The 25,586-nt window shown below is 45.4% G+C and overlaps 1 protein-coding gene across 4 annotated transcripts in view; it reads right to left on the bottom strand.

Annotated features, from left to right (window-relative positions):
- Positions 1-25,586, bottom strand: part of LOC138489101 (uncharacterized) — a 501,288-nt gene that overhangs the window by 14,745 nt on the left and 460,957 nt on the right. For all 4 annotated transcript variants that reach the window (XM_069616698.1, XM_069616695.1, XM_069616697.1 and 1 more), the window contains 2 exons: positions 15,509-16,134; positions 4,841-4,986 (listed from right to left, as the gene is read on the bottom strand). In XM_069616698.1, coding sequence (XP_069472799.1) covers positions 4,841-4,986; positions 15,509-16,134 — 772 coding nt within the window. The remainder of the gene's footprint in view (positions 1-4,840; positions 4,987-15,508; positions 16,135-25,586) is intronic.

Here is a 25,586-nt window from a genome sequence, read left to right as displayed (position 1 = left end):
TACCAATTAATTTAGCCTTTTCAGATTTAGCATACATAAAAAACCCAGACTGATAACACCTAGAAAACCCTGAGCCATGTGGAATGGGGATTCATCATTTTCATGTATTTATGATGAAACATGGAGCTAAATCTTTAACCTGGAAAGAAATGGATCCACCCCGTACATAATATTTGGGGCTTAGCTCAATGTATACAGACTATGACCAGTCTCACCAATTCTTTTTTAATCCCACTAGACCTGCAGGGTCAGTTCCTTAGTTCACATACTCGATTTAAGAGAAATGCACTCACTGCATGGTGACTGGTGACAATATTTACCAGTGCTTTCTGTAAAATAGTGCATGCCACCATAAGCACAGTTCATATTTGGTGCAATGCTGCCACCCAAAGGCCAGCCATGTACAGTAATATGTAGTTGCCATTTACTGCAAACAAAGTTTGTTTGCAGTAAATGGCAAATCAAATGTTGAAAATAAATATGTTCGATTAGACATTTTTGGCCTGCAATACCACGTTAACTGAGGAAGGCAGATGTAAAGTACATTTTTTCATATACTGCCATACATTCATGATACAAGGCTCATGTACCTTCAGTATGCCAGAGATCACATTCCACCTTAATGAATGGTCAGGAGGAAGAGCATGTATTTACAGGAAATGAGAACTTGTTCTGACCAGAATAACTGTAGCAAGGTGCGCTGCCCAACTGTGCCCGACACTGTGTAAGGAGTTTGTGAATCCACTTTAAGACCTATGATGACATTATCCTTGACCAGAAAGAACAGCCTTCCACATTTTGTCATCCCTATTAACAGGCACGTGACTAGCACTGTAGCCTTCTGAAAAGACAGCCTGGAGAAGAAATTGTGGTCATCATCCTCCAGCTGTGAGAATGCGGTGTGTGAGCCGAGCAGCGCTCATGAACAAAGGGGTTACTTGACTGATCCTGGGGATTCTAACTGCAGGAGGACCACGTAAGGGAAAGCAAACTCCAGGGACACAGAACAAAAACACTGGATCAGAATAATCCTTCAGCTGTATTTCTTAGCGACACCCATGTGCCTATGAAACATTCTTGTATGGCGTATTGTAATGTAGACAGAGAATTCCCAGGTTTTCCTAACCAGCAACCTTATTAACACCCCTCCCCTTTCATAGTACTGAGATGAGGAAGAGGGATGCAGTAATGAGGATGACCAAAAGTGGTAAGCCAAAGCTGCGTTCTAGTCGTTGGAAAATGCTAACCAATGCTGGGACATTCAAAACTGACAGCTGATCAGAACGAGCGAGAGACAGACAAATTGCGGCTGAGTCTGTCTTGCTCTGACGCTGGTTGGAACACTGGAGGCAAGCAGACTGCAGGACACAGCACAGAGGCTGATGAGAATCGAATGCAGATGGGTCAAGTCGAGAGGAGTTCACTGCATCACTGCCAGTGGCAGCTGGAGCCGCCAAATGAAGAGGTAGGGAAAGCAAGATTCAAGCGGCTTGGCGAAACGCACTCTGAGTCAGCGGGCCGAGAGCAAAGATGATGGCAAGATGCGAGGGATGCTGAAGCCGCCAGCAAAGACAGGTAAACCCAGGGAGAGCGAAAATACCACGTACCACTGACAGCGCGAGAGAGCACAATTAAAGGAACTGGAATAATTGATGCAATATAAACATTGTTAAGAAAGGGTCGGTGACCCAATACATTTTTTCCTCGATAAGGCAAACAGCAAATCTGGGACTCACACCCAAGGGTAGGAAAAGGATTGAGAAAGTTCAGGGGTAAAAACCCCTCCTTGAAATTATGAAACAATGACAAACAATGCAAAAGGGAAGAACCATACACGTTTGAAGGATAATGGAGGTCCAGAGAGTGAGAGATTGAATATCCAAAAGAACTGTGTCCTTAAAGGAGATTCAAGGGAGGAATCCTCCCCTTTTTTGCCTTCCTCTCTTTACCGAAGTTTGCTTTCCTTGGCCGCAATTTGATCTGCTGCAGAGTTTGCATGGCCCAGGTGCTCTGTGTGCAGACTATTAGCGTGCAAGCGGACCCGAGGAAAAAGGCAGAGTCAAGCAAGTCTGTACATGTGAGTCCTTACACCCTTTTCCTGGGGTTCTCCTATTGGGTGTTGAGGGACAGCACATTGGTTGAGTGACTGCAGGGTATGGGGATGCTGCAGGAAGAGTGGGGATCCTACTGCTCCAGGGGTCACATGTAGCTAGTGCCTTTTCCTGACCCCCCGCCCCCCAGAGGTCCTCAGTCCCACTCTATTGGTGTGGGACCGATTCACCTATGGGGCATCAATCATTAAAATGTCACGTTATGCTACTGTCGACCGGTGCGCCTCCATAAATCTGACTGACTGCAGCCTCTGCTACTCATGGCCTACCAGATATACTCCAATTGGAAGTGACATTACTGTTCCCGACATATAAGCCTTAATATTACCTTGAATGATTATTTTTGCACATGTAATCCATCTATGTGCTCTGATCAACAAAAAGCGCTACATTGAAAAAAGATTTCATTTTTGAGGGAGAAGACGTGTCAGAAGAAAGAAAAGTTATTTAAAGGATACGATCTCATATTATTTCGATTGGTAAAATGCTGTTCATTTCACGGCTTGTTTTTTTACAAAAAGCAACTAAAGCAATTTCAAAAGGAACATTAATGCAGATGTTCGCTCCATTTCGATCCCCCCTAACTTGTGTGAATTATTACTATATTTAGGTTCTCAATGTGGGGCCCCTTTCCAGTCTTCTTCCTAACAGGCTTCCTTTCGGGGGTTGGCTATTTTCCACTTATGGGTTTGGGGCTGAGCCGAACATAAATGTACTCAGTTTATTAAGTCTTTGGCTTCTATTCAGGCTGCCAGGTGTATGGGGCATAGGATATATTTTTTTCTGGCGGTCATAAGTCTGGGTTGAAGTGGGCGCTCAATATGGTCAGATGGGGAGCCTCGCACATTTTACATAATGCATAATCCTCCCTGGAAAGATACTGTCGAATATGTAAACATGGAGTGATTAGAGAACTGGCAAAACATATTCTCACAGAATGTGCTGCCATGACAAAAATGTACCATTTATGTTATGAAAGTTACGTACATGATTTGGAGTTCATAAGAGAACCCATGTTTTGGTTCCGCGCTCGCAAGCATTAAGGTCTAATCGCTATGTTTAACGTTTGGCTTAAAATTGAAAATCTTTTGGGGGAATCGCCATCTAAGACCAATTGACAACATTGACCATCTGTAAGATCCGAGGTAGAAAAGTGCGTTAATTGCTGGGTCATAGGCCATTTCAGGATGGAAATATTGCTTTGCGCTCCGCCTCGAAGTTGGCTTTAATAATTGCACTTGTGAATGAGCAACACCAGTTGCGAACAATGTAACCCTGGTAGGTAAATTGTGCTCTGCTAAATGCTAATAACATCTAGAGAAGTGGAAAAATTATAGCATTATCTTAGTTTTAACTTTCTTTACTGTTCTTTTATATTCTGATTACGAAGTATGTAGAAATGATATGTTCTTAATTGCATGTTTTACCATGATCTTTTTTCTTTCTTTCTTTGTGAAATGATGTGTAAAGTTCATTTATAAACTATCACATTATTAATAAATTAAAAAATGCATATATACTTTTTAAAAAATGATATACGGTTAAATGATCAATAAAAAGGGATGATTTACTGACGATGACAAAAACCAATACGAAGGTAAACCAGAAAACAGTAAATTTAGATTAGAGTAAAGGATTCTAGCTATCCCTAGTGCAACACAGCCCACTCACAGGGCAGAGGCTATGCATGTCATCATTAAAGGGATTCAGATAAAGGCTTGACAAAAGAGTGAGGGCTATTGTGGCACAGCAGGGGGTTAGAGAAAATTATCTATAGGGCTGCAGCCACTCTATGTGCCACCTTGCTGCCTCATTACGGTGTTTGTGGGCTGAAGATCACAGAGTTTATCAGCATGAAACCTAACCAAGCATTGTCTGACAACCAGCAATGAGAACTAGATGCCGCACTTCCTCATGTCCATTTATACCACCCTATCATTATTGAAAGCTTTAAAAGATACAGAACTACTACTGTTATGTTTCGGGCTACAAATCGGTGTGGCATATGAAGGTATGCCATAAAAAAGATCGAAAAAGAAAGCACTAGGGGGTGCATGTGGCTCTATGGCAACTCTTCCTGTTTCTGTGCAAAAGATTGCTGCTCAATTCTCCTGTCCTATAGGATTTCTGGGGTGTAGGCAAGCTAAACAGGAGGCAGAGTGCTAGAGAACAATGCAGTGAATGAGCCCAGTCAGCCGCAGGCCAGTTTTCAAGGTCTCTAATGCAGGAAAGACAGACTGTAAAACAAGGATCACATCAGTAGTTGCTGCAAGATGAAATAAGGGCCATCAAATCAAGATAGAACTTTGAGTGCCCCTATTGGAAAGAAAGCACCCATAGGCTACATGAGGGGTTTTTTAAAATGTAGTAGCCCAAATATTCTGAAACCCGTTAGTCCATGTCCAATCAGTCTTCAATACCAACATCTACTAATACTCAGATGCGGCATGGGTGGGGAAAGGTGAGGGGGGGAAATCACATTATTACTTAGTCTATATAGAGCAAAGGAGCAAGAAGAGTTGCCTATCACAGACATTGGGGCCATGGTATCAGACAAAGTCCATAAAAGAGATAAGTGAGAGGACAAGATTTGCTGAATTCAATCTGGCTAACCTCGGTCTTTGATAGAAGTGAAGGGGACAAAGCATGTGCATTCGGAGTATGGGCTTTCATCAGCATAGATCACACATACACTTTCCTGAGACTGAATGAACATTAGGCATAGCTACCTCAGAAGTTCCTTCTCTTTTTCAATGGTATTGAGCATGTTGACTGATGCAGACTGTTGCAAGCAGTAGGTCTGAAAGGAAGGCAGCATGTTGACAAACTCCAAGAAAATCTCCCCAATGCAGACAGTAATTAGGTCGTCGTCGCCCTGCATTAAGAACAGAAACATGAACATCAGTAGTGTAGCAACGAAAGAGCACTTGCAAAGCATTCTGCAAATGGAAATCATACCAGGAACAATGTGATATTAACAGGCTTCCTAGCTATTCAAGTGCTACTTGAAGATGACTTAGCTATTCCAACCACTAAGTGAACAATACATGCACAATAGTGGATTTCTTCTTACATTTTATTTTTGCTTGCTGTATGGATAAGATTGTTCATTAAGAATATGTTTTGCATATGAGGGCAGATATTTACCTACAGGGGTGCTGTCCATCCAAACTCAAAATGAGGTCATTTTAAGTTTCAAATTACAAGACAGACATTCAAGGTTTGCATCAATATTGGAATTTTGGGTTTATAGTCATTCCATCGACAGCCAAAGCATCCAATGCCATACCATCTAAAAAAAAGCATCTAAAAATCGGTGGTCCCTCCCCAATCCCCCTTTTTTTAGCCTTCAACCCCCATTTTTATTAAATTAAACCCTTTATCATCTAAAAAAAAAAATGCATTAGATGTTTTTTTTTTTTTTTTTTTTTAGATGGTATGGCTGTCGATGCTTTGGTTGTCGATGGTATGACCAGATACCGAATATTGTCCACAAAGTGGGAGGCAGACTTTTTGTATAGGGATTCCTCACTTCCTACACCAAGCAGCAGTCAACAGTGCAACCATATTACAGATTATGGCAAATCTTGTGTCTTTAGTTTTGCAATAGTCAGTGACCAGAGGTTACGTTATGTTATATTATGCCAAGTTGACTTCTACTGTGCACCGCCACCACCCAGGGGCAGTCTCGAGGCACTAACGTAGCTCTGCAAGAAAGAGGACTCGTGGGTTAGTGAGGGGATAGGATAGATCCAGAACCAGGAGAAACTAGCTTCTGTGTGTGTTGGGTTGCAGATGCGTTGATTGTGTGCACTGACTTGTATACGTAAGGGTGAGGCCCAGTGCCCGGGTTGTCTGTAGTATGCAAATGTCTGTTAAGATGCGGGTGTGTCTGTTTTATGTGTAAATTGGCCGGTATTTAAGATTGTGGTTGAGCCTGTCTTGTGTATCCGTAAGGGTTACGCGCAGTGCCTGGCTTGCTTGTTTATGTCTGTCTGTTATGTTAGGTGTGTGTTGTGTGTAAATTCAATGGTATTTAAGGTTATGGTTGTACGCACTGGCTTGCTGTGTCTGTAGGGGTAAGGTCCAGGGCCTGGGTTTGTTGTTTTATGCGAGTGTTCGTTATGTTGGGTGTGCATTTGTGTGTAGTTTGGCAAGCCAGGGGGTTTGTATAGTACAAGGGATGTGTATATGAGGGGAGCAGGGTGGTTAGTACATTGGGTACACTCCTCGAAGGTCTTCTCAGTGGCTAATCTCCACGATTCTTTCTAAATGTGACGCATGCCTAATCTTTACAATTCTATCTAAATGTGATGTATGTCTATGTTAACCACGGATGCGGTTTCAAATGAAACACAGGAGCCAGCGGGTATGGTACATGTGCTTTATTTAAACTCCACACATTAACTGCCGTATCCCCCTTCTTCCTTTGTCCCGGAACGTCACTTCCTCCGTGACGTCCCTTCAGTGTGGGTCTGCCTTAAAGGGGCAGCCCATGGCAACAGTCTAATCTCCACAATTCTATCTAAATGTGACGCATGGCTAATCTTTAGAAATCTATCTAAATGTCACGTGTGGAATCTTTTTTTTTATCTGCCTGCTCAAGTGGCAAAACGTTTGTTGAGTACCATTATGTTAAACTAAAAACAAGATTTGGCTATCTACCATCCAACCTTTTCTGCGGTACATCGTAGCCTGCTTTTTCTTGAGAAATTAACAACTGTGCAAACTAGTCAGGGAGAAAATACTAGTAGGAATTAGAGAAGAATCTCCATTTAAACTACCTGGTTGAGACCTGGAACGTGAATGGATGGTAAATGATCAGGAAATGGGGACAATCAGAAATAGCACCCATGAGTCAAAAGGTTTCCACGTGAACAGCCAATTAGCAATAGAGCAGGAAAGATAGGATTTCAGTGTTGCAGTTGGAGGCATACCAAAGTAGGGTCACGTGAGAGTATTTAACAAAACATAGCTGTGGGAACCAAAGAGTTGCCTCATAGGAGCAGTTTAGTTCAGAATGTGTCTTATTTCATAGCAGTTATCAGAACATGCGAGATATTCGACTGCAATCATAGGTTGTCAACTTGCAGTAGGAGTAGCAGGAGCTTACGGACCACGCTAGTGGACATCTTTTATTTCTTCACTTCAAAATGCACAGGATGACTTTAGCCAAAAGAAATTTTGAGAGCAGTTGCATGTAAGATTCATCCTGAAGGAAACATTTAAGGTGGTCTGTGTAATCTCTCAAATGGTAGCATTATTTTACTGCATAAACAAGCAATTCCACCTATGGCAGACAACCTACATTGTAGGCACTTTTCTATATGGGGTCAGTCTTTCTCCACGAGAATGTGTTTCTCTGAAGCTATGAACAGATAATGGGCTAAACAATTTATCGCTTCGTAAATTGTAGGAACAAATACTGCATGTATGTTGCTTAAACACATCCAAGTGGGATCTCATGAGTGAGTTTCCTGTGCGCCCACAAAAGAAGCGCTGCACAGGTAATGCTGCCCGCAGAAGACCAACACCCAGTAGGATGCAGCATGGGACAAGTAAGCAGAGGACTTGGAGCAAAAGGAGGATACGGGCAGGTGGGAGACATGGGCACCGGTTAGGAATAGAGCGGTTCGCGCAGGCATGGGCAAGCAACGACTGGGGCAGGGAAGTTAGGGGATTTGCAGGGAGTGAACCCGACCCATTGATGAGGGGTTGGTTCCATGTTAGAGGCCACTTCGAAAGAAGAGCCACATTAAAAAAAGCTGCCTTATTTCTGAGCAACCCCTAACAGATGACCAATAGACACTGACCATTAAAACCCTCAGAACGGCTCCAGCAACTGCACACCCAAGTTAAATGCATGCACTTGCCTACCATAAAGCTACAAGATATATTCACAGTTCCCCTTACAGCTCTAGTTCGACTAGTTCTCGAAAATGTGTCCACATGCTTCTCTAAACTTACATGAGCAGTTCACATTCAAGAGTTTCATTACGAAATGCATACACACATTACTACTTCAGCAGGAATTAATCCTGTCTTGGTCTAATCCCAAAGCTGCCTTCCAGCTTCAGCACCGAGATAATCAAAGTCAAGGCTTTCAGCCACATGCTATCGTGCACAAAGTGTGAGAAGGAGTTTCTTATGAATGCCCCCTATATTAGCGCTTAGGTTATTGATCAAAGAAAGGTTTTTAAGACTTGCGTAACGTAAAGTGATAACCTCTTGTTCCTATTATGCTTAAATTACCAAGTAATATTCTTCTTCTGTGTAATGTGCTAGCTGGTCGGTGGGGGTGGTTACAGGGTGGTTCATCCATGGTCTGGGGTAAGGAAGGTCCACCCTTGCCCCAGACCCAGAAAAACAAGGGCTACAAAAGCATGAGAATAAAAAATTCAGGCAGAGTAGCTGATGCATGGAGTGCAAGCATGTCACCGACTTTGACAAGAAATAAGGGAGAAGTCTTGAAAACAACTTTGCAATCAAGTACAAATATTGGAAGAATAAGACCTGCAGAAGTAGGGCAAGCACTACAGGTCAACGGGTCTTTTCCACCTTCGATTCAATTTGACGGAGACAAAACACAAACACTTTGGAAGTGGTCTTTTCAAAAAACGTAATGAACCCAACCCAAACCACCCTATCATGTTAGGTTGTGTTACTGGGGTATAGGATGCTCACTGCTGCCATGTTCATGGTCTCCACATGCTCTGGCAGAGAATGGGATAGGTTAGTGGGGTGAAGGAAAATGCAAGATAGCTTCACTGTGCCTGCAGACCATAGGTACCTCGAACTCTTTGTGCAGGTGGTTCTATGTTGAGAGCAAAGAGGCATTATGCCCAGAGAGTAGCCTTATGTGGCCATGGTGCTAGGATGTAATGGCCGGGACTGTGACTTGGAAATTGATTGTAGGGGTGTAGCGTTGTGTTGTTTGAGGTCTGTTGGGAAAGTTACTCAACTGCCATGTGTAAGACTTAGTTGCTAGGAGTACAGTGTGAGCATAGAGAGCGAGAAGAATAGTGGGGAGGTTAGTGGAGAACTTTATGAGCAACTTGGAGCATCTATCCGGTGTCCCCATGGCGATGATTTGGAAGGGTCCCTTGGGCAACATTTCAGTAGTGGTTCCCTTCGGGGGAAAGCTCTTGTGAAGAGATGTCCAGAGGCACCCAGGGAGGAATGGAAGGCATAGGGTGTGTACATCAGTGGGTACTCAGCAGACAAATCACCTTGGGACGTATGCCCACCCCTAGAGTATGGATTACATAGAGGGCAGTGTCCTGGTGGGGTCTCTAGGCACAATTCACCATGGCACATGGTCAATATCTAAGAGTCAGTCAAGCAACTTACATTGGCTATCAAGGAACAAAATCGTGGCATTAATAGCAATCGGCACAAGTGAGAAAAAATCAGTTAGATACAGGGAGTAAAACATCAAAGCAGCAACACTTAGCAGCAAAACTACAGTGAGACACAAAGGAGCAGAATCACAGTGGGACAAATGGGAGCAAATTACAGTGGGGCACTTGGTGAGCAAGTAGAATGGGTGAGCGGCAATATAAAAAAAAAGAAAAAAAAAGAAAATAAAATCAAGCCACATGTAGAATGGCAAAATATGGCCTAGCGAGAGTATGACAAGGCATGAAAGCCAAAGCAAAGCATGTAAACTTGTAGTAGAGTCTGAAAACAGCCTAATAAAGGCACAACAACCTGGTCACTTCCAACACTCCTACCACTGACCTTTGCGACTGCAGCACACACACACACACACACACACACACACTAAATGTCAGACCTCTGTCAAAGGACCTATCAATAAGGGTTCATGCTGCAGTATTATTATGTACATTCAAATGTTGACACCACATGACTCAGTCTCCCAACCAGGCATTGTCAGGGGTTCCCATGCAGGAGTCCCCGAGTTTTAACTTGACAAATGTTTAAAGGGGACGTTCACTCCGAAATTGTATTGGCGCAATGGATACGATAGGACATGTATTATTTTTTTTTAGCATATCTTGATCCATCTGAAAAATGTTTCCTATGCGTCTTACCTTCGATTTTCTCACATTTACACATGCAAAACTTACGCGTTGGAAGCCACCATCTTGTGCTAATCTGATCCATTGATCCATTGCCCTAAGCTCAAGTGCCCTTGCGGCGGTAAATCATAAGGCCGCCCCTAATATTGACATCATTAGAAGCTTACGCCCCTTGTCACAACACCAGTGCACGTCTCCCATACACAAACTAACCACGGTATCCTGCGTAACTTAACGGGCAGCAGGGTCGAGCCCATCCAGGCTGTTAAGCCGAATACAAATCGCTCTGCTGGTGGAGAGGGGGATTTTAATTCGTATGGCAGGTATTGTTAAAGTAGCCATGTTTTTAGTGTTTTGCACTGGCGTGGCAGGAGAATGACTGCTTGCAAGTCTTAACATTACGGGCTAGCTTAGACCCCAACCTTTTGATAGTTTTGCTATGTGAGGTGAAGGAGGCTCCGGAGGTGTAGTGTTTAACTGTCAAGTATTTTGGTGTCCTGTTCCAGACTGCTTTGTAGGCAATACAAAAGGGCTGCTCTCCATCCATCCATCTTAGGCATGGTGCCACTTCTCCCTTATCCTCTCTGACCAAACAATACAGACCAGCGTAAAGCACCCGGAGCAGCTCTCTGCTCCACCGTCGAGACAAAGATCTCACCAATTCACGTCAGATACTTTTCAGACCCACTTTGCCAGTCTTTAATAACTGCCCTTTTTTTTCCATTCAGCGCAATTTTAAAAAGTGGGCACTATTGGCTACTTAATTTTTCCGCTCAGCTTATCAGCCTTCCCATTCCCAAAGGGGTCTTGGAAATTCTCCCCAGGTTGTCATCTTCTAGACTTTTGCTTTCCGCTTTGCTTGGGTGGCCCTCTTACACTGAAGCAAAGTTTTCACTGCAACGGCCGTCGGGGCTTCTTCAGCAGTGCTGCCATCCATCAGACATCTTGCGGCGCCGGCACCAACTCAAGATGGTTGTCGCAGCCACAAAGCTGCTGCAGTTCGGCCTTATTCTCACCCAATATGTGTGTTGCTCCTCGTATCTTCAGCTACGACTCCTTCCAAGTACTTTCACATGCTCTGCTGCAGCCAACAATTCCCCCACAAAAGGATATTTAGTAGGATTTTAGATGCTGTTTCTTGCCTTCTAAAGTCAAGTGTTGGGTACAATTAAGACCACTACAAAGGTTAAGATAAGAGCTAAACTCTAAAGGCAAGCCCCTGTGTCAGCAGGGCAAAGGTTAGTTAGGGGAGCAGCAAATGGTTTGGTGGACCATATGTGACCCACATGTCGCCTAACGAGGAACTTTACATGGTATAGACCCGCAAGTTCAGCGATGCTACCTTAAAATGTGGGACTCTGCGGCTTTTGTTGGAGATGTTGGACACATTTGACTCCACAGCTGGGAAACCCAGGCATACTCAAGCATCCTTTCACTACTATAGTTCACATGCTGAATGTTAAGATTTGAGGACTATATGCTTTCAACTACTACTGAGATTGCAACCGAATAAGAGATCAGAGAAAGATGCAGGATATGGTATGCCTTTACGGTTGAGGAATTTTCCCAGCCCATCTGGGAGCAAATAAATGATGCAAGTATTAGCCAGAACAAACAGGATTCAAACAGAGTGACCTCTTCATACTACAACATGTTCAATGTTCTCATCTTAAACACCCAGTCTTGTCTCCAATTTATAAGAGACTCTGCTTTCTCCAAAGCATTCAAAGAATAGTTCTCTTATCATTCACTGTAATGTTCACCCCCTCAGCACCCCTCTCAAGGGATTCACTCCATCGTGTGTACCATGTTTATGCAATGGCAAGGATTGGATTTGCCAAGCCAAACAAAACAAATCTCAGTTGTCTCAAAGGTCAAAATTGACAGGTGAAATAAAGAAGACTTCAAAGGGCCATGGTCGGTCCATGTTAGAAGTAGCGAACACAGTCATCTCATTAATGAAGGCTCAGGACTAAAGAAGGATAATCTCAAACAAAAACCAATACACATCTATTCTAGCAAGTGGATATAAAACGTAACCAAAGTTCTGACAGTATGCAGAAAAATCAGCTCATCAAGGGCCATGAAATAAGGACTTTATGGGCAGACAACCTTCTCTGGACACTAGATATCACCAAGTTCCTCATAGGCTCCTAACGGAAAAGGCCCCAAAGGAAGCCTGGAGCCAGCATTATCTTACTTGAAGCTCGAAGAAAGACCAGCAAACCCAAAATAAAGGGGTTCTTGAGGAAAAACAGAACTTTGACTATCTGCACAGAGATACGGATGGGTTCATCAGAGCCTAACCTGCGGGATCAACTTCTGAAGAAGTGATAACTCAAGTTGTTGCATTTTTTAAATCTTTTTTACATTTAGTGTCATTTTATAATTTTTAATAACCATCTCAATGAAGGAGATACAGAGAATAAATAGATGAACTAAGATCCTTGCACGGAGATGTAGCCCTGGAGTTACTCCTTGAAACTATGAACTGTTGAAGGGCAGATCTTGCTGGCAGTAAAGATCAGCCTTAGTGGAGAAATTAGTAAGTTCACATACATCCCAGAAATATCAAGCAGACAGCAAAAACATTGGCCTACAAAATGTGTGTATGCCTGTACTTTGTGCACCAAACTCAGTGGTATGCTGCTGCAATCTAATTATCAAATTATCACTAGCTAACTCACAAAGGGCACTTCATTGATTTAGAGCAGAAGATAAATAACAATGTTGAATCCACAGATGACCCGCAACTTAGTCATTTCAAGCGTAAACACCTTTATGACCTTGAATCGCTTTCAGATTCATTGATCAATGATTGTAAAACTGGACAGAGCATAGCCAAGATACTTGAAATACACTGCCAGCATTGATTAATATGATATAAAGGGTGGTTAGGACTTGTTATGCTCATGTTGTTATACTGTATATAATTGCATCTCCAAGTAATAAAGTAAAAACAGTTAGTAAACGTCTATCAAACAATAAATTAATCAATGAAAATTGCTAATCTACTGTTGAATTACTAGCAAGCGAAGTGTTTGAAAAATGCATTAAAATAACCCATGTTTCTGTACCATAGGCCAGAGACAGCAGTTGAATACAACTAATGGAGGGTCAAGCATTTGCCCCAAATCAAACAGAGCGAGTCGGAACCATTTAAGAGAATGCCCCTCTGCAAAACATTACTGAAAATATTAGTGTCAAATGGTGCATTTTACAGTACAAATTTCAGATAGATTGGTTAAATAAAGCAATACAATCTACAAATCTCCTTTGCTGGAGAACCCATGCAAACCTCCAATAGATGACAGATCACGACATCGATGAGGCATAGAAGCATCTGCATTTTGCAGCATATCTTCATTCTGGCTGTGTTCAAAGTATTATGAGGCCGGTGTCAACAATATATGCCAATATTGCCCTCTAAACACATGTTTATGCTGCCAGTGCCCAACAATGGATAATAGTCATGCCCTGTAAAGTAAGTGGCCATGCTGCCTGCACCCAATATATGCCAGTACTATATTACCACTTCAGAAACATATTTTCATGCCTACTGACCAATATATGCCTGCATGCCACTACAATAATGCATTTTATTTTTGGCTATGCTTATAAATGCATGCCACTGTAAAAACATTGTCAAGCTCAATCTGGCCAATAGATGCCAGTATTGGCCAACTATTTACATGCTGTCTGTGCCCAGATATATGCCAGCATGCCACTATAAAACCTATATGATACTGTGTACACAGACTTGCCATGATTGGCAGAATAAAATGTGTTTTATTCTGCTTGTAGTGACAATATATGCCAGTGGCACAGTCCAACTTTTTCCTGTTGCTTATAATGGTGCACAAATTTCATGCCAGCACAGACTTGCAAAACAGATGTTCGTGGGCTCAGTCGTCCTGCCTGGCGCGGACAGCGACAGGGACAGGGACAGGGACAGGGACAGACAGACAGACACAATTTTCAATCCACTTTCCTGCATACACCAGCAAAGAGGCCCTCCTGGTTCTAGCTCTCCTCCTCAGCACGGTGATATTGCGGAAGGAAAACACCACGTGGTACCTGGTTCTAGGCTTGTGCCCTCATTTGAAGTAGTAGAATACCAGCTCTACCTTGAAAGGGAATTGTCAAGTGATTTGTACTGTTTTCGGACCCCCAGCCTGCGTGAAAGATAGGGTGGAGGAGGGGACAAGGCCAAGAAGAGCACTTCAGTTTGTGCCCATCTTCGGGGCTTTTGCTCCAGAGGCCGGGTACAAATCTGTACTGTGGATGTGGGCTAGGGATAGCTCAATCATCGCCAGTGCACATCGATAGTAGTGAGAAGGTTTATGTTATAGGGAAGCTGAATAAGGCCTCCTGTCACTCATGGAGATGGTCTCTTTAAAATCTGGATAAAGAGAGGTGGTGCAGTACACAACCATCCTAAAAAGGCAGGGACCACTGCTACAGGCTACAGACTACAGACTACAATGCTAGCGATGCAACACCATGGATGCTGCTTTGGTAAAATGTGCTTAAATTACTTCTGTAACAGTGAGCGCTGCAAGAAACCTCAGCTTGGTAGCAAAGACTAAAGATCATTTTACACACCTTTTTTAAATCCTGAGACCATTTGTTTAGTTTACTGTCCCAAGATTTAAAAACATCTTCCTGCCAAAAATGATGGCGGAGGATAGACACTTACATGGTCTTCCTGTATCCAATCAGCAGTCTGTTCTCTATAGTATCTATAGTACCTATCAGCTTGCGCTCACCCTCTACATATGAAAGTATAGGAGAAAGGAGGGGGGGGGGGGGGAGTGAAGGGGGAAAATACCATTGCAATTTATACAAGGATAACTTTTGGTGGGTGGGGTTCAATTGCCCTTAATGTGTGAATCAGAAAGGTCCTCCAAGCATGGATTCTCCTGGGGGAGCTGCCACAGATCCGCTCAGAGACCTGTGGAGAGGGGGGGGGATAAAAATCACTCAAATTACGTTCAACAGTTCCTCCACAAATTCTCTCCTCTGTAGCATGGAGCACCTTCTTAATAATACTGCCATAGATTTATTTTTTATAGGACGATATTAAATGACTTAATTTGCAATAATACAAGGCATGCCCGTACTACGGCTACACTCTAGGAAGATCAGCCAGCCTCTCACAGATTCACGATTGTTTGCGAGCTAAATGAGTCAAATTAATTAGGTAATTAAGGTCTTAAGAGTGCTTGAAGTGGCTTCCGCTACTTGTTACATTTCCCAGCATGAAGCATTAATGTTGTAATCAGTTTTAAAGTAGAGTGTGCATTAGCCATTAGTATTAACGGTTCAGTGTAAAGCTATGTAAGAGATCCGTACCTGATCAAACGCTTGGTCGATTTCCTCCTGGAGGCACTCCAAAAACTTCTCATTGAGGTCAATCAGCTCTTGTATATTGCTGAACACCACCGACAGCTGCTCTTGCGTTAGTAACCCGGCAGTCTGCATTGGAAGGTAGAACTCTTCCTTGATGATCCGCAGATCCTCCCCATAGCTAGACTCGGTGTTAATGAACTCCAGGACCGCTTCCTTGCGCTCGGTCCTGCGCTTCAGGCATTTGTCACACAAGTTTTCCCTTCTCTTGATTCTGCTTTGCGCTTCGATTTCAGAGGTAAATTCTCTCTCGCCACAGTCTGTGCATGGCCTATGAGCCTCCCAGGCCTGCAAGGATGCCAACGTTTCAGCGGCCCGATTCCTCCACTTCTTGGCAAGCGCATGGCCAATGCCACTGTCTGTCCTCTCCACCTCTGCAGATTTTGGGCTCCTCGGACTACTAATTTCAATGTCATCTTTTTCATCACTTGTACCCACTATACCACTGTCTGTGCTGAGACTACTGAGGTTACTCCAACGATTCCGGGACCTCTGGGAATAGCTAGCCATGTGGCTGTTGTCTTTATCGAAGCTCCGTCCATGGGTACTGCTGGCTTTAACCAAAACTGGACCTAAATGCACCCAATGAAAAACAAGGTTTTTACTTCATATGCTTTCATACCATTTTTATTAAACAGTCTGTCTTTTAATGTTATAGGTTACTATTTCATCAATGACAAAGTCTACAAACACTAATGGCAATGCCACTGTCGCACTATGTGAAACAAATGCGCTTGTAAAATGGTAACTTGTAAGTCTTGCTAAAAATCAATACAGGAAAGCTCGGAGGAGGACCCTTTTATACTAGGCAACTAATTTATGGAATTGCCTACAAACATTAAGAAAAATGAATGACCATTTCATTTTCAAAAAGAAAAAACACCTTGAAAGATAGAATACTTATACCATTATCGTAGCACAAATACAATCTTTCTTTTTCCTTTATCTGCCTTTAGCGTCGTGAGGCCTCTCTGCAGTGACAGCGTGCACTATGAATATGGGCTAACAAAAATACATGCGCTGAACATACATTCAATAAATAAAAATTAATAGTTAGTTACTCACCATAGTGACTAACGTACTCTTAGTCCATATTCCCCTTTACTCCATACCCTAGAGGCGCCCATCGCGAGGGACGGGAGACTGAACCTTTTTCACTAGAAAAAATCTTCCCTTTTAAATTTAGAAGCGCACAGGGGCGCGGCCCTTGCATGCGCTTGCCTGACTCCGCCCACTCCCACCACTGCTCAGTCCCCAGTGACGTGTCGACAACAGTCAACACTGTCTAATAACTCCAGTATTATTAGGGGGAGGATGATGGGACGTATAGAGGAAAGGGGACTATGGACTAAGAGCATGTTAGTCACTACAGTGACTTACTATTAATTACTCCTACGTCCCATCCCCTTTCCTCCATACTGTATGGACGATTACAATTGAATGCAGCCTGAGGGTGGAGAGGAGAGCCTCCTTAATCAAGCAAGTTCCTTAGAACCACCTGTCCGAAGGCCGCATCTGATCTAAGGCGGCGTCCAAACAGTAGTGTTTACAGAAAGCTGAGGGGGAGGCCGAGGTGGCCCCCCCTGCTGATGACCTGCAACGGGACATGCCGTTGGAATTCAATGGCCGTGGCCTTGGCCCTGACAGCGTGGGCATGCATGTTCGCAGGGCAAAGGCTTGTGCTGCCTCTCGTAGGCAGCACAAGCCATTAAACCATCCACTTTGCTATGGAAGCCTTGGAAGCCTGATGGCCAGGCCTTGACCCACCGAATGAGACAAATAGGGCATCTGAATTGCAGAAGTCCTTGGTCTTGTCTGGATAGTACCTAAGAGCGCGCCTGATATCCAGACAGTGCAAGACCTTCTGAGGGATCAGCGAAGAATGTGGGTAAGGCGATCTCCTCGTTAAGATATAAAGAGGAGGTTACCTTGGGTAGGAAAGCCGGGTGTGTCCGTAGACTACCTTGTCCTTGTGAAAAGTCATGTATAGCTCTGATGCCACCAGAGCCTGTATCTCGCCGACCCTGCGAGCAGTGGTGAGGCCCACCAGTAGAGCTGTCTTAATGGTGACCAGCCTGATGTCCGCGAACGCCAGTGGCTCGAATGGATTGTGCGCCAAGGCGCTCCACACTGCATTGAGGTCCCACACAGGGTGTTGTTTCTTTATAAGTGGGTACAGCCTGTGGAGGCCCGCCAGATGTCGCTTGATGTCCGGGTTGGAGGAGGGGAATATTCCCTCCTCAGTTCCTGAAAGCCACGATGGCTGCCAAAAAAGTGTGGCATGTGTCCACCTTATGCCACCGTAGGCAAGGTGTGCCGAGAATGAAAGTACGTCATCCAAAGTGCACTTAAGGGGGTCGATCTCTTCAGAGTCGGACTAATGGCAGAATCTAGATCATTTGTTCTTGCACTGGGTCCGGTTAGCCTTTCTTCTGGAACCCAAATGATATCTAGGTTAGCCTGAGAAAGACTCCAGTGTTTCAGGGTGACCTGTTCAGGAACCACGCTGTGAGGGCCAGTTTGTGAGGTGCAAGGTGGACTACTCTGCCCCCCTGCTGTGCCAGGAGAGGAGCTGGGCCCAGCGGTAGGTGAATGGGAGGTCTGTCCGATAGGCTGAGCCGTTCAGAGAACCACGGTCTCGCCGGCCACCAGGGAGCTATGCTGAGGTGACGAGGCTCCTCTATCTTGCAGGCCACCGGGTGGACCAGGGGTGCGGACGGGAAGTCGTACGCCCTAATGCCATTCCACTGTATCTGAAATGCGTCGCCCAGAGAGCCGGGGCCCCAACTCTGCCACAAGGTGAATAGCTGGCATCTCCTGTTCAGGGAGGCAAACAGCCACTCAGGGAGCCCCCATCTGAGGAAGATCTCCTTCAGCACCTGGTCATTCAATTGCCACTCGTAATTGTCCACTCCCAGTATTCTGAGCCTGTTCGCCTCCCGGTTGGACTCCCCCTGGAGGTGAACAGCCATGAGGTAGATGTTCTCCAGTGGCCATTCCCACAGTCTGATCACTAGGTTGCATAGTGGAGGGGACTTGGTACCCCCCTGCTTGTTGCCATAGTACATGCTGGTGGAGTTGTCCATATGGATAAGTACTGCCTTACCCCAAAGAGAGGATGAAAGGCCTTGAGGGCCACCCAAATGGCCCACAGCTCCAGCCAATTGATGCAAGACTTCTGCTCCTGCCCAGTTCAGACTCCATGGACTCCGTGGCTGCCAAGGGTAGCGCCCCGGCCCTCCAGGGAAAATTCGTAGTGACGGTGACGTGAGGAGTAGGCTGCCGGAAGGGCTTGCCCATCCGCAGGTTTCAGTCCGAGCGGAGAACGGAGGAATTCTAACTGCCTCTACCTGGGAGCCCTTCTCCTGATTCCATGAGGCTGCGAAGTGCAGCTGCAATCTCCACACCCTGAGTCTTGTGTGGGGTACGGCCAGCAGGACCGCCGACCATGATCCGCAGCAAGTGTTGGTACCACCCGGCCGAGGTCACTGTCCTGGAGAGGAAGTGAGTAGCGGCCCTCTTAATGGCCCCTGACGTTGTCCTACGTGGGAAAGGCTCTCTCGGAGCTTGTGTCCCAGATGAGGCCCAGGAAGGTCTGGCTCTGCGTAGGCTGCAGCTTCTTGATATTGAACACAAGGTGGTGGAGTGTGTTCATCAATGCGGAGGAGGTATGCAGGACCGCCTCCCGGGATGTGGCTTGGACGAGCCAGTCGTTCAGGTATGGGTAGACGTGGTGGCCCTGGGCCCGGAGGAGGCTGCCACTGTGTTCATTAATCTGGTGAAAACCCTCGGGCTGAGTTGAGGCCGAAGGGAAGCACCTTGTATTGGAAATGGCAACTCATGATCCTGAACCACAGTAAGGGCCAATGAGGTTGCCAGATCGGGACCTGTGGATAAGCGTCCTTCAGACCCAGGGAGCACATCCAGTCACCCCTGTCCAGGGTCTGCGCGATGAGACCTGGCATAACCATCTTGAATTCTTGCAGAGGAAGGGAGAGGTTGAGGTTGGAAAGGTCCAACACAACTCTCAAGCCAGCCTGGTTTTTCTTCTGTATGGCAAAGTCCTGGAATAGAAACCCCAAACTCGCTGGGAGGCTGGGACTTCTTCCACCACCTGGCTCTCGACGAGGGCACAGATCTCTGCCAACAGAGTTGCTGTCCCACTCTGTGGGACGAGAGGAAGGGACAGGTAGGTGGTACCCTGTGGAAACTACAGAGAGGGTCCACGGGTCCGAACACTTCTGGTGCCAAAAATGCATGTGAGGGGCAAGGCTGACCCAACCGGAGACACGTGGACCCAAAGGGGCAGGTCAAGCCCTTTTTTCATCTGAGGCTGTTGCAGAGGAGGGAGATTGGAAGAATCCCTTGCTTCCTCCCCCCTTTTTGTTGTCTCCTCTGATGCTGCCTCGGAGCACGTTTCAGGCCGTCTGGACCTATGCCCTAGGAAGCTTCGGAACCTGTCAAACGCCCACCCCTGTCAGAGCGTGGCTGCGACTGGGTGAGGTTTTGAGTGTGGCCTTCGTAAGGCTCGATAAAGACCTCGCAGTTTGCAAGCTGTTCCTCCTTTTATCAAAGTCCTCCACTCTGGTGGAGTGAAATAGGTCTCTGCCCTCGAAGGGAAGGTCCAGTAAGCATTTCCTGGACACTAGAATTAAGCTTAGTAGCCCAGAGCCAGGCCGTCCTTTACATGTATGACAACTCGGCTGGCCCGGGCAAAGGTATTGATGTGGGCCAAGGAGGATTCCACAATGACAGGCGCTGCCAGCCTAGCTTCTCCTAGTCCCGTCCTAAAGCACGCTTGGCTTTGTAGGGTGCAGTTGATGATGCGCCGAAGGCAAGACTGTCGCCCCCCCCACCCCTATCTGCCTGTACTTGGCGTCGAGGCACCGGTAGACATGCTGGGCAGAGTGTGGCTTGAGCCACCCCTTCTTGGCCAAGGCAACTATATCTCTCTGCATCGGGATCCCCGTCTTGGAGGGGGGGGGTCATAGGGTGAGGACCTCTGCTAAGAGCCCCTCCTTGGGTTGCTCTAGCTAAAGCTAAGGAAGGCCCAAATACTCTGCCAAACCTGCAAGGCGTTAGTGGAAGGCCCTGGCTGAATATGGCATGTCGGGGTCTGTGTCCGCCAGGCTCGGCCGGGGGGGGTCTGGAGCTGGTGGCGGACTGCGGGGCACTGTGGCCTGCGGAGTGGAGACCAGAGCCAGTGCTGCTGCGGAGGCCGGTGTGTAACTGCTTGAGCTGTGGGAGGTGGGGAAGCCGGTATCTGAGGAGCCGGCTGGGGCAGGGCATCTGCGCCGGGGACTGTGGTCCCGGAGCCCTCGGAGGAAGGACTATGGGTACTGGTGGGGTGGCCTGAGGGATTCTGTCCCTGATGCCATTCCAGAGGATGGCCCCCATCCGGGAGGTTCACATCAGCCCTAGGAACCTTTCGAAGAGCCGGTACTCTGAGGCCACAGAGGTGGCAGGAGATATTGATGGGCTGGTCACAGGCTGCTGAAGCCAGGGCACACACTGCCAGGGGTACAGGGGGAATCTGCCCTGCGCTGCTGATGGGAGCCGTAGGCCACATACCTGGTTGACGTTAGTCCCACATTATGACTTGTTCCTCCACCTGCTCTGCCAGAGGGGGGGTATCGGGCAAGCTGCCATTTTATTTGGCGCGGAGGCCATATTGTGGAGCTGCGTGCCACGTGCCAAAGTAGAGGTGCCTAGCTCATCGGACCCAGCACAGCCCAAGACGCTTAGTATTGCAACATAAGGCCTATCCCGCACATCAGGCCTAGGCCTGGAAGGCGTATCGCCCCCGGCTGAACTGCCGGTAGTGCTGCGTGATGGCGCCCCCTTGGATGTGATGCCAGTATTAGGGTGTTGCCCCTCGGGAGGTAGAAGAACCTTGCAGTCCCTCGGCACAGGAAGGATCCGGAGACCCCCTCGGCCCTGAGGCTGGTAGTTGGACTAGCCTCGGTGCATGTGCCAGTGTTAGAACCCAAAGGGTCCCTCCCGGTCCGGCTCTTCCTTGGGCAGGAGTCACCCTTATGGGGTGCAATGGTGAATAGAAGCCTTTCCTTCGGCCTCGAGCAATGTTTGACAAAGTCCTTTGGGCCCTCCCCGGCTCTTTCGAGGAGCTCCCTCCACCTAGCTAGCATGTTCTTCAGTGCCCGTGCAGTCAGTGCGTTGCATGTGGAACTACCTTCCCAGCCGTGGTCTGGGCCAAGGCAGCAGAGGCAAAGGGTGTGAGGGTCGGATGTAGGGGGAGCCCCTCGCAGGTTGGACACCTGCTGAAGCCCGCTGAAGTCGACATGCGCCAGGGAGGAGCGTGGCGTCGGAGGACCAAGTACCTATTAAGAAGAAAAAGACAAAGATAGAAGAATATCCGGGGAAGAGCGTGTGGTATTACATGGCCGGAGCCAAACCCAGGAGCGCTGGTGAATTCGGCCCGTTCCTGTCAACGCAGAAAAGGGGACTGAGGAGTGGCGGCAGTGAGCGAGTCAGCCGAGCACATGCTCCCGGGTCCGTGCCTCTAAATTTAAAGGGGAAGAAGATTTTTTCTGGTGAAAACGGTTCCGTCACCCGTCCCTCGCAAGGGATGCCCATACAGTATGGAGGCAAGGGGACGGGACGTAAGAGTACCATCAGTCTCCTTGTTTACATATCCTTGCAGTACACCAGTATAACCGTACACACCGCCATCATCAGAGCAAACATGTAGCACAGTTTTATCGCGCCGGAAGGCATGAAATCCAAAAACATTTGACAAACACTGAGCCCATAATTGGACAATACATGCAAGTTCCATCTCAGTTATGGCACTTTCTATAGGAGTGGTAGAGACCATGGCACATACCGAAGCCTATAACTTCCAGGTCTGATGGAACCCAATGAACGAGTGCCTAAGGGCTAAAATGCTGTTGGGCAAGAGACATCCTTCATATTCATCATTTCAGCCACTAATTTTGGAAGCCTGGTGAGCGTCCCACCTACTCAGGTGAACGGCTATTCCATTACAATCATATAACCTCAGAATTCACTGGGGTAATTACCATGTCTTCCTAAAATACCCAACTTTAGATCATTTCTCGTTGCACACCGTTGGCTCTTTTATTGATAAACAGAGAAGTTATTGTTTTTCTTGTAGATATCTCCCACCATTTATGAAGAGTTATGATTTCTACGTCAAACATTTGAAATCTAAAACAGTAGCCTTTTATAATTTTATATTCATTCTGTGTCCGCCCAAACTGAACATTGTATTTACACATTTTAGCTCATCAACACAGCACAAAGAGGACTCGTTACTTCTTTAGATCTACTCTGTATAGCATATTTAATTCAACTTAATTTTGCCCATGCTTTTGCTGTAAATACAGTAAATCACAGGCTTAGGTTTACAGTTCTCTAGTACGCTTAAGTATTACTGCAGCTCAACCCTCTACTACCCATTCTTATGTTTCAAATTTGACCACCAAGGATACACACCAACCATTAATTTTAGTTGTAGCTCTTTTGAAAGATGGGCATGCTCATGGGAGACACAGAGGTACACTTCATCATCCTCTGATAAACTGTGCGGGAATAGTAAGACGTAGCAAAAGGCATACGAGATGCAACAAACGTTTGAAAATAATAAATATTTGGGATGAATTGGGATTTGGCCCTTGCTTAGTTCTTCGGTTGTCCATGGTGGTGTGGTTAATTAAGAAGAGGGATGTTCATGTTTGGAAGGAAATTGTGTATTTCTTTTACAATTAGTTAATATTGTTAAGCACTTCTTATTGCTAGATTCTAGACTAACATCAGAATTAATTTTAGTCCAACTCCAATGATCCCCTTTCCATGCATCCCCTAAAATTGAGTTAATCTAAATCATTTTATTAACACAATCAATGTGAAAGGAGCAGGTTGCATAACTCGTATGCCATGCAGGGCATATCATAGACCTCTACCACCAGAATAGAGAACTGCACATTTTGTTGCCCAGTGCAGATCATCTTTACATATCCACCATCCTACACACATTTACAAAGAGTTAGGATTAAATTCCATCATGAATAAATATATTTCTAACAGTTTTCAGCACACACATAAATGTCTAACATATAGCACCATTGAGATCGTTTTACTATACTATTAAATCATCTTGCTATTGTTAAGTACCTCTGAAGGATGGACCTGCCCCTAGAGCCACTTCTTTCCTAACAGGAAACCCTGATGCACAATGAAAGGTATGTTTTCCATGTTTTTGTATGGTGTCCTATTTCCTAGTGGTTGGCTGTGTGCAATGAATACTACGATATTGCTGACATCCCTTTTCGGGGTGGGGAGGGGCGGGAAGGGGGCTTTTTCAGCCACACAATAGTATTTGGAACTGTGCACTTTCGGGATGACTATCATTAACCATGGTCATCATCCAAGAAAATCACACTAGGTAAAATGAACATGGAATAAACAAACATGACGACTGATCATCTAATATCTCTACACACATTTTAACCTCTGTGTCACAAACATTTGATTTGGTTGTAGCAATGTATAGATATTTTCTTACATTTTTTCATAGCTCAAGACCTATTTGAAACTGATGGTGTTTTAACTGTATTTCTATTCTTTTTGAAAAAATGTACGTTGCGGTCTGTTTTGAAGTGAGGGACAGGCCATGGATAACCAGCCATGGTCAAATGTTGTCCATAGTATCATGGACTTGATTTGTTCTCCCAGATCCTTTAGAGCTTGGCTAACCATGAACCATCAGGGATAGGCATGGGCACTTAAATTATTTTATATTTGTATATTTATCACACGCTAATACGTAGGGAACTGGACAGGACACCCTGTAGATCGGTGTAGATTTCAAAACACAAGAAGCAGACAACGCAACCATGAAGAGATCAGCAGAAAAGAGAATTAGATTTTTTTTTCCTCAAAAAAGTCAATAGCGTGTCAGCCTTGCGTAGCTTCACAGGGAGCTTATTCCACAATGTGGGACCAATTACCGCAAAGTGTCTATCGCCCCTGAAACAGTGAGTGCAAGGAATTGCTAGGAGGTTGCTGTGCGGTGACCTTAAACACCTTACTTGCTGATGCCACTTTAGCAGCGCAATGCGATTGCCCTTACAGGCCCAGTAGAGGTTTTTAAGCTGCATCCTCTGCTCCAACGGAAACCAATGAAGTTAACTTTAGGAAGCTGAAAAATGAGAGGCACTGCTGCATTTGTATTCTTTTGAAGCCTTGACACTTGATAGTTTGGAAGACCAGCATATAAAGCGTTACCATAATCAATGTACGAGTTGATTAGGGTACCGTTAACCGCTTGCCAATATTGTTTGGGGATGGCAGAGCGCTTTTCAGTAGGCAAAAGCAAAAGAAGGCAGTTCAAGCGACTTAATTAATCTGTGATGAGAATTAGAATTCTGAATCCCATATAATCCACAGATGTCTCACCTTTGATGCATATGAAGTTGGAAGCCCAAAGAGTAAAAGAGGGCTAGCACAAAGTGTGGGTTATCTAGAAACAATCTTAGCGCAAGCAATAAGACCTTGGTTTTCCTTGGGTTGAGTTGGAGGACATTATTAGTCAGCCCCTTATGAACCTTTGTTAAACCTTTTAGCAAGACAGGGAGGGGCCAGAAACATTGACAGAAATCTGTATATATGTGTACATGCATACAAGTGTGATTTTAACTGAAACATTTGTAAGATCCTCATCAAAGGCTGCAAATACAGATTGAACAGTAAAAGTGACCGTGCTAACCCTGTGGCACACCTCAACCAAACAATGGGTTCTGACGTATAAGGACTAATATTGACCATTTGTGTTCGATCAGAGAGAAAACTCAACCAATTAAGGGTCATATCCCTAAGCCATTTACCACTTTTTCAATGGTTAACCTTATCATGGATTATGGATAAAGCATGGTTGGTTAAAATCATGGATAAAGCATGGTTGGTTAAAATCATGGATAAAGCATGATTGACAATGAAAGCAGGAGATGATGGTTCTGGTGCAAATGGGGTAATGCTGGTGGAT

Source organism: Ambystoma mexicanum, chromosome 9 (assembly GCF_040938575.1).
Source record: "Ambystoma mexicanum isolate Mex_15411 chromosome 9, UKY_AmexF1_1, whole genome shotgun sequence".
NCBI lineage: Eukaryota > Metazoa > Chordata > Amphibia > Caudata > Ambystomatidae > Ambystoma > Ambystoma mexicanum.
Note: the sequence above shows the minus strand (reverse complement) of the source record. Positions and strands in the feature narration are given on the sequence as shown.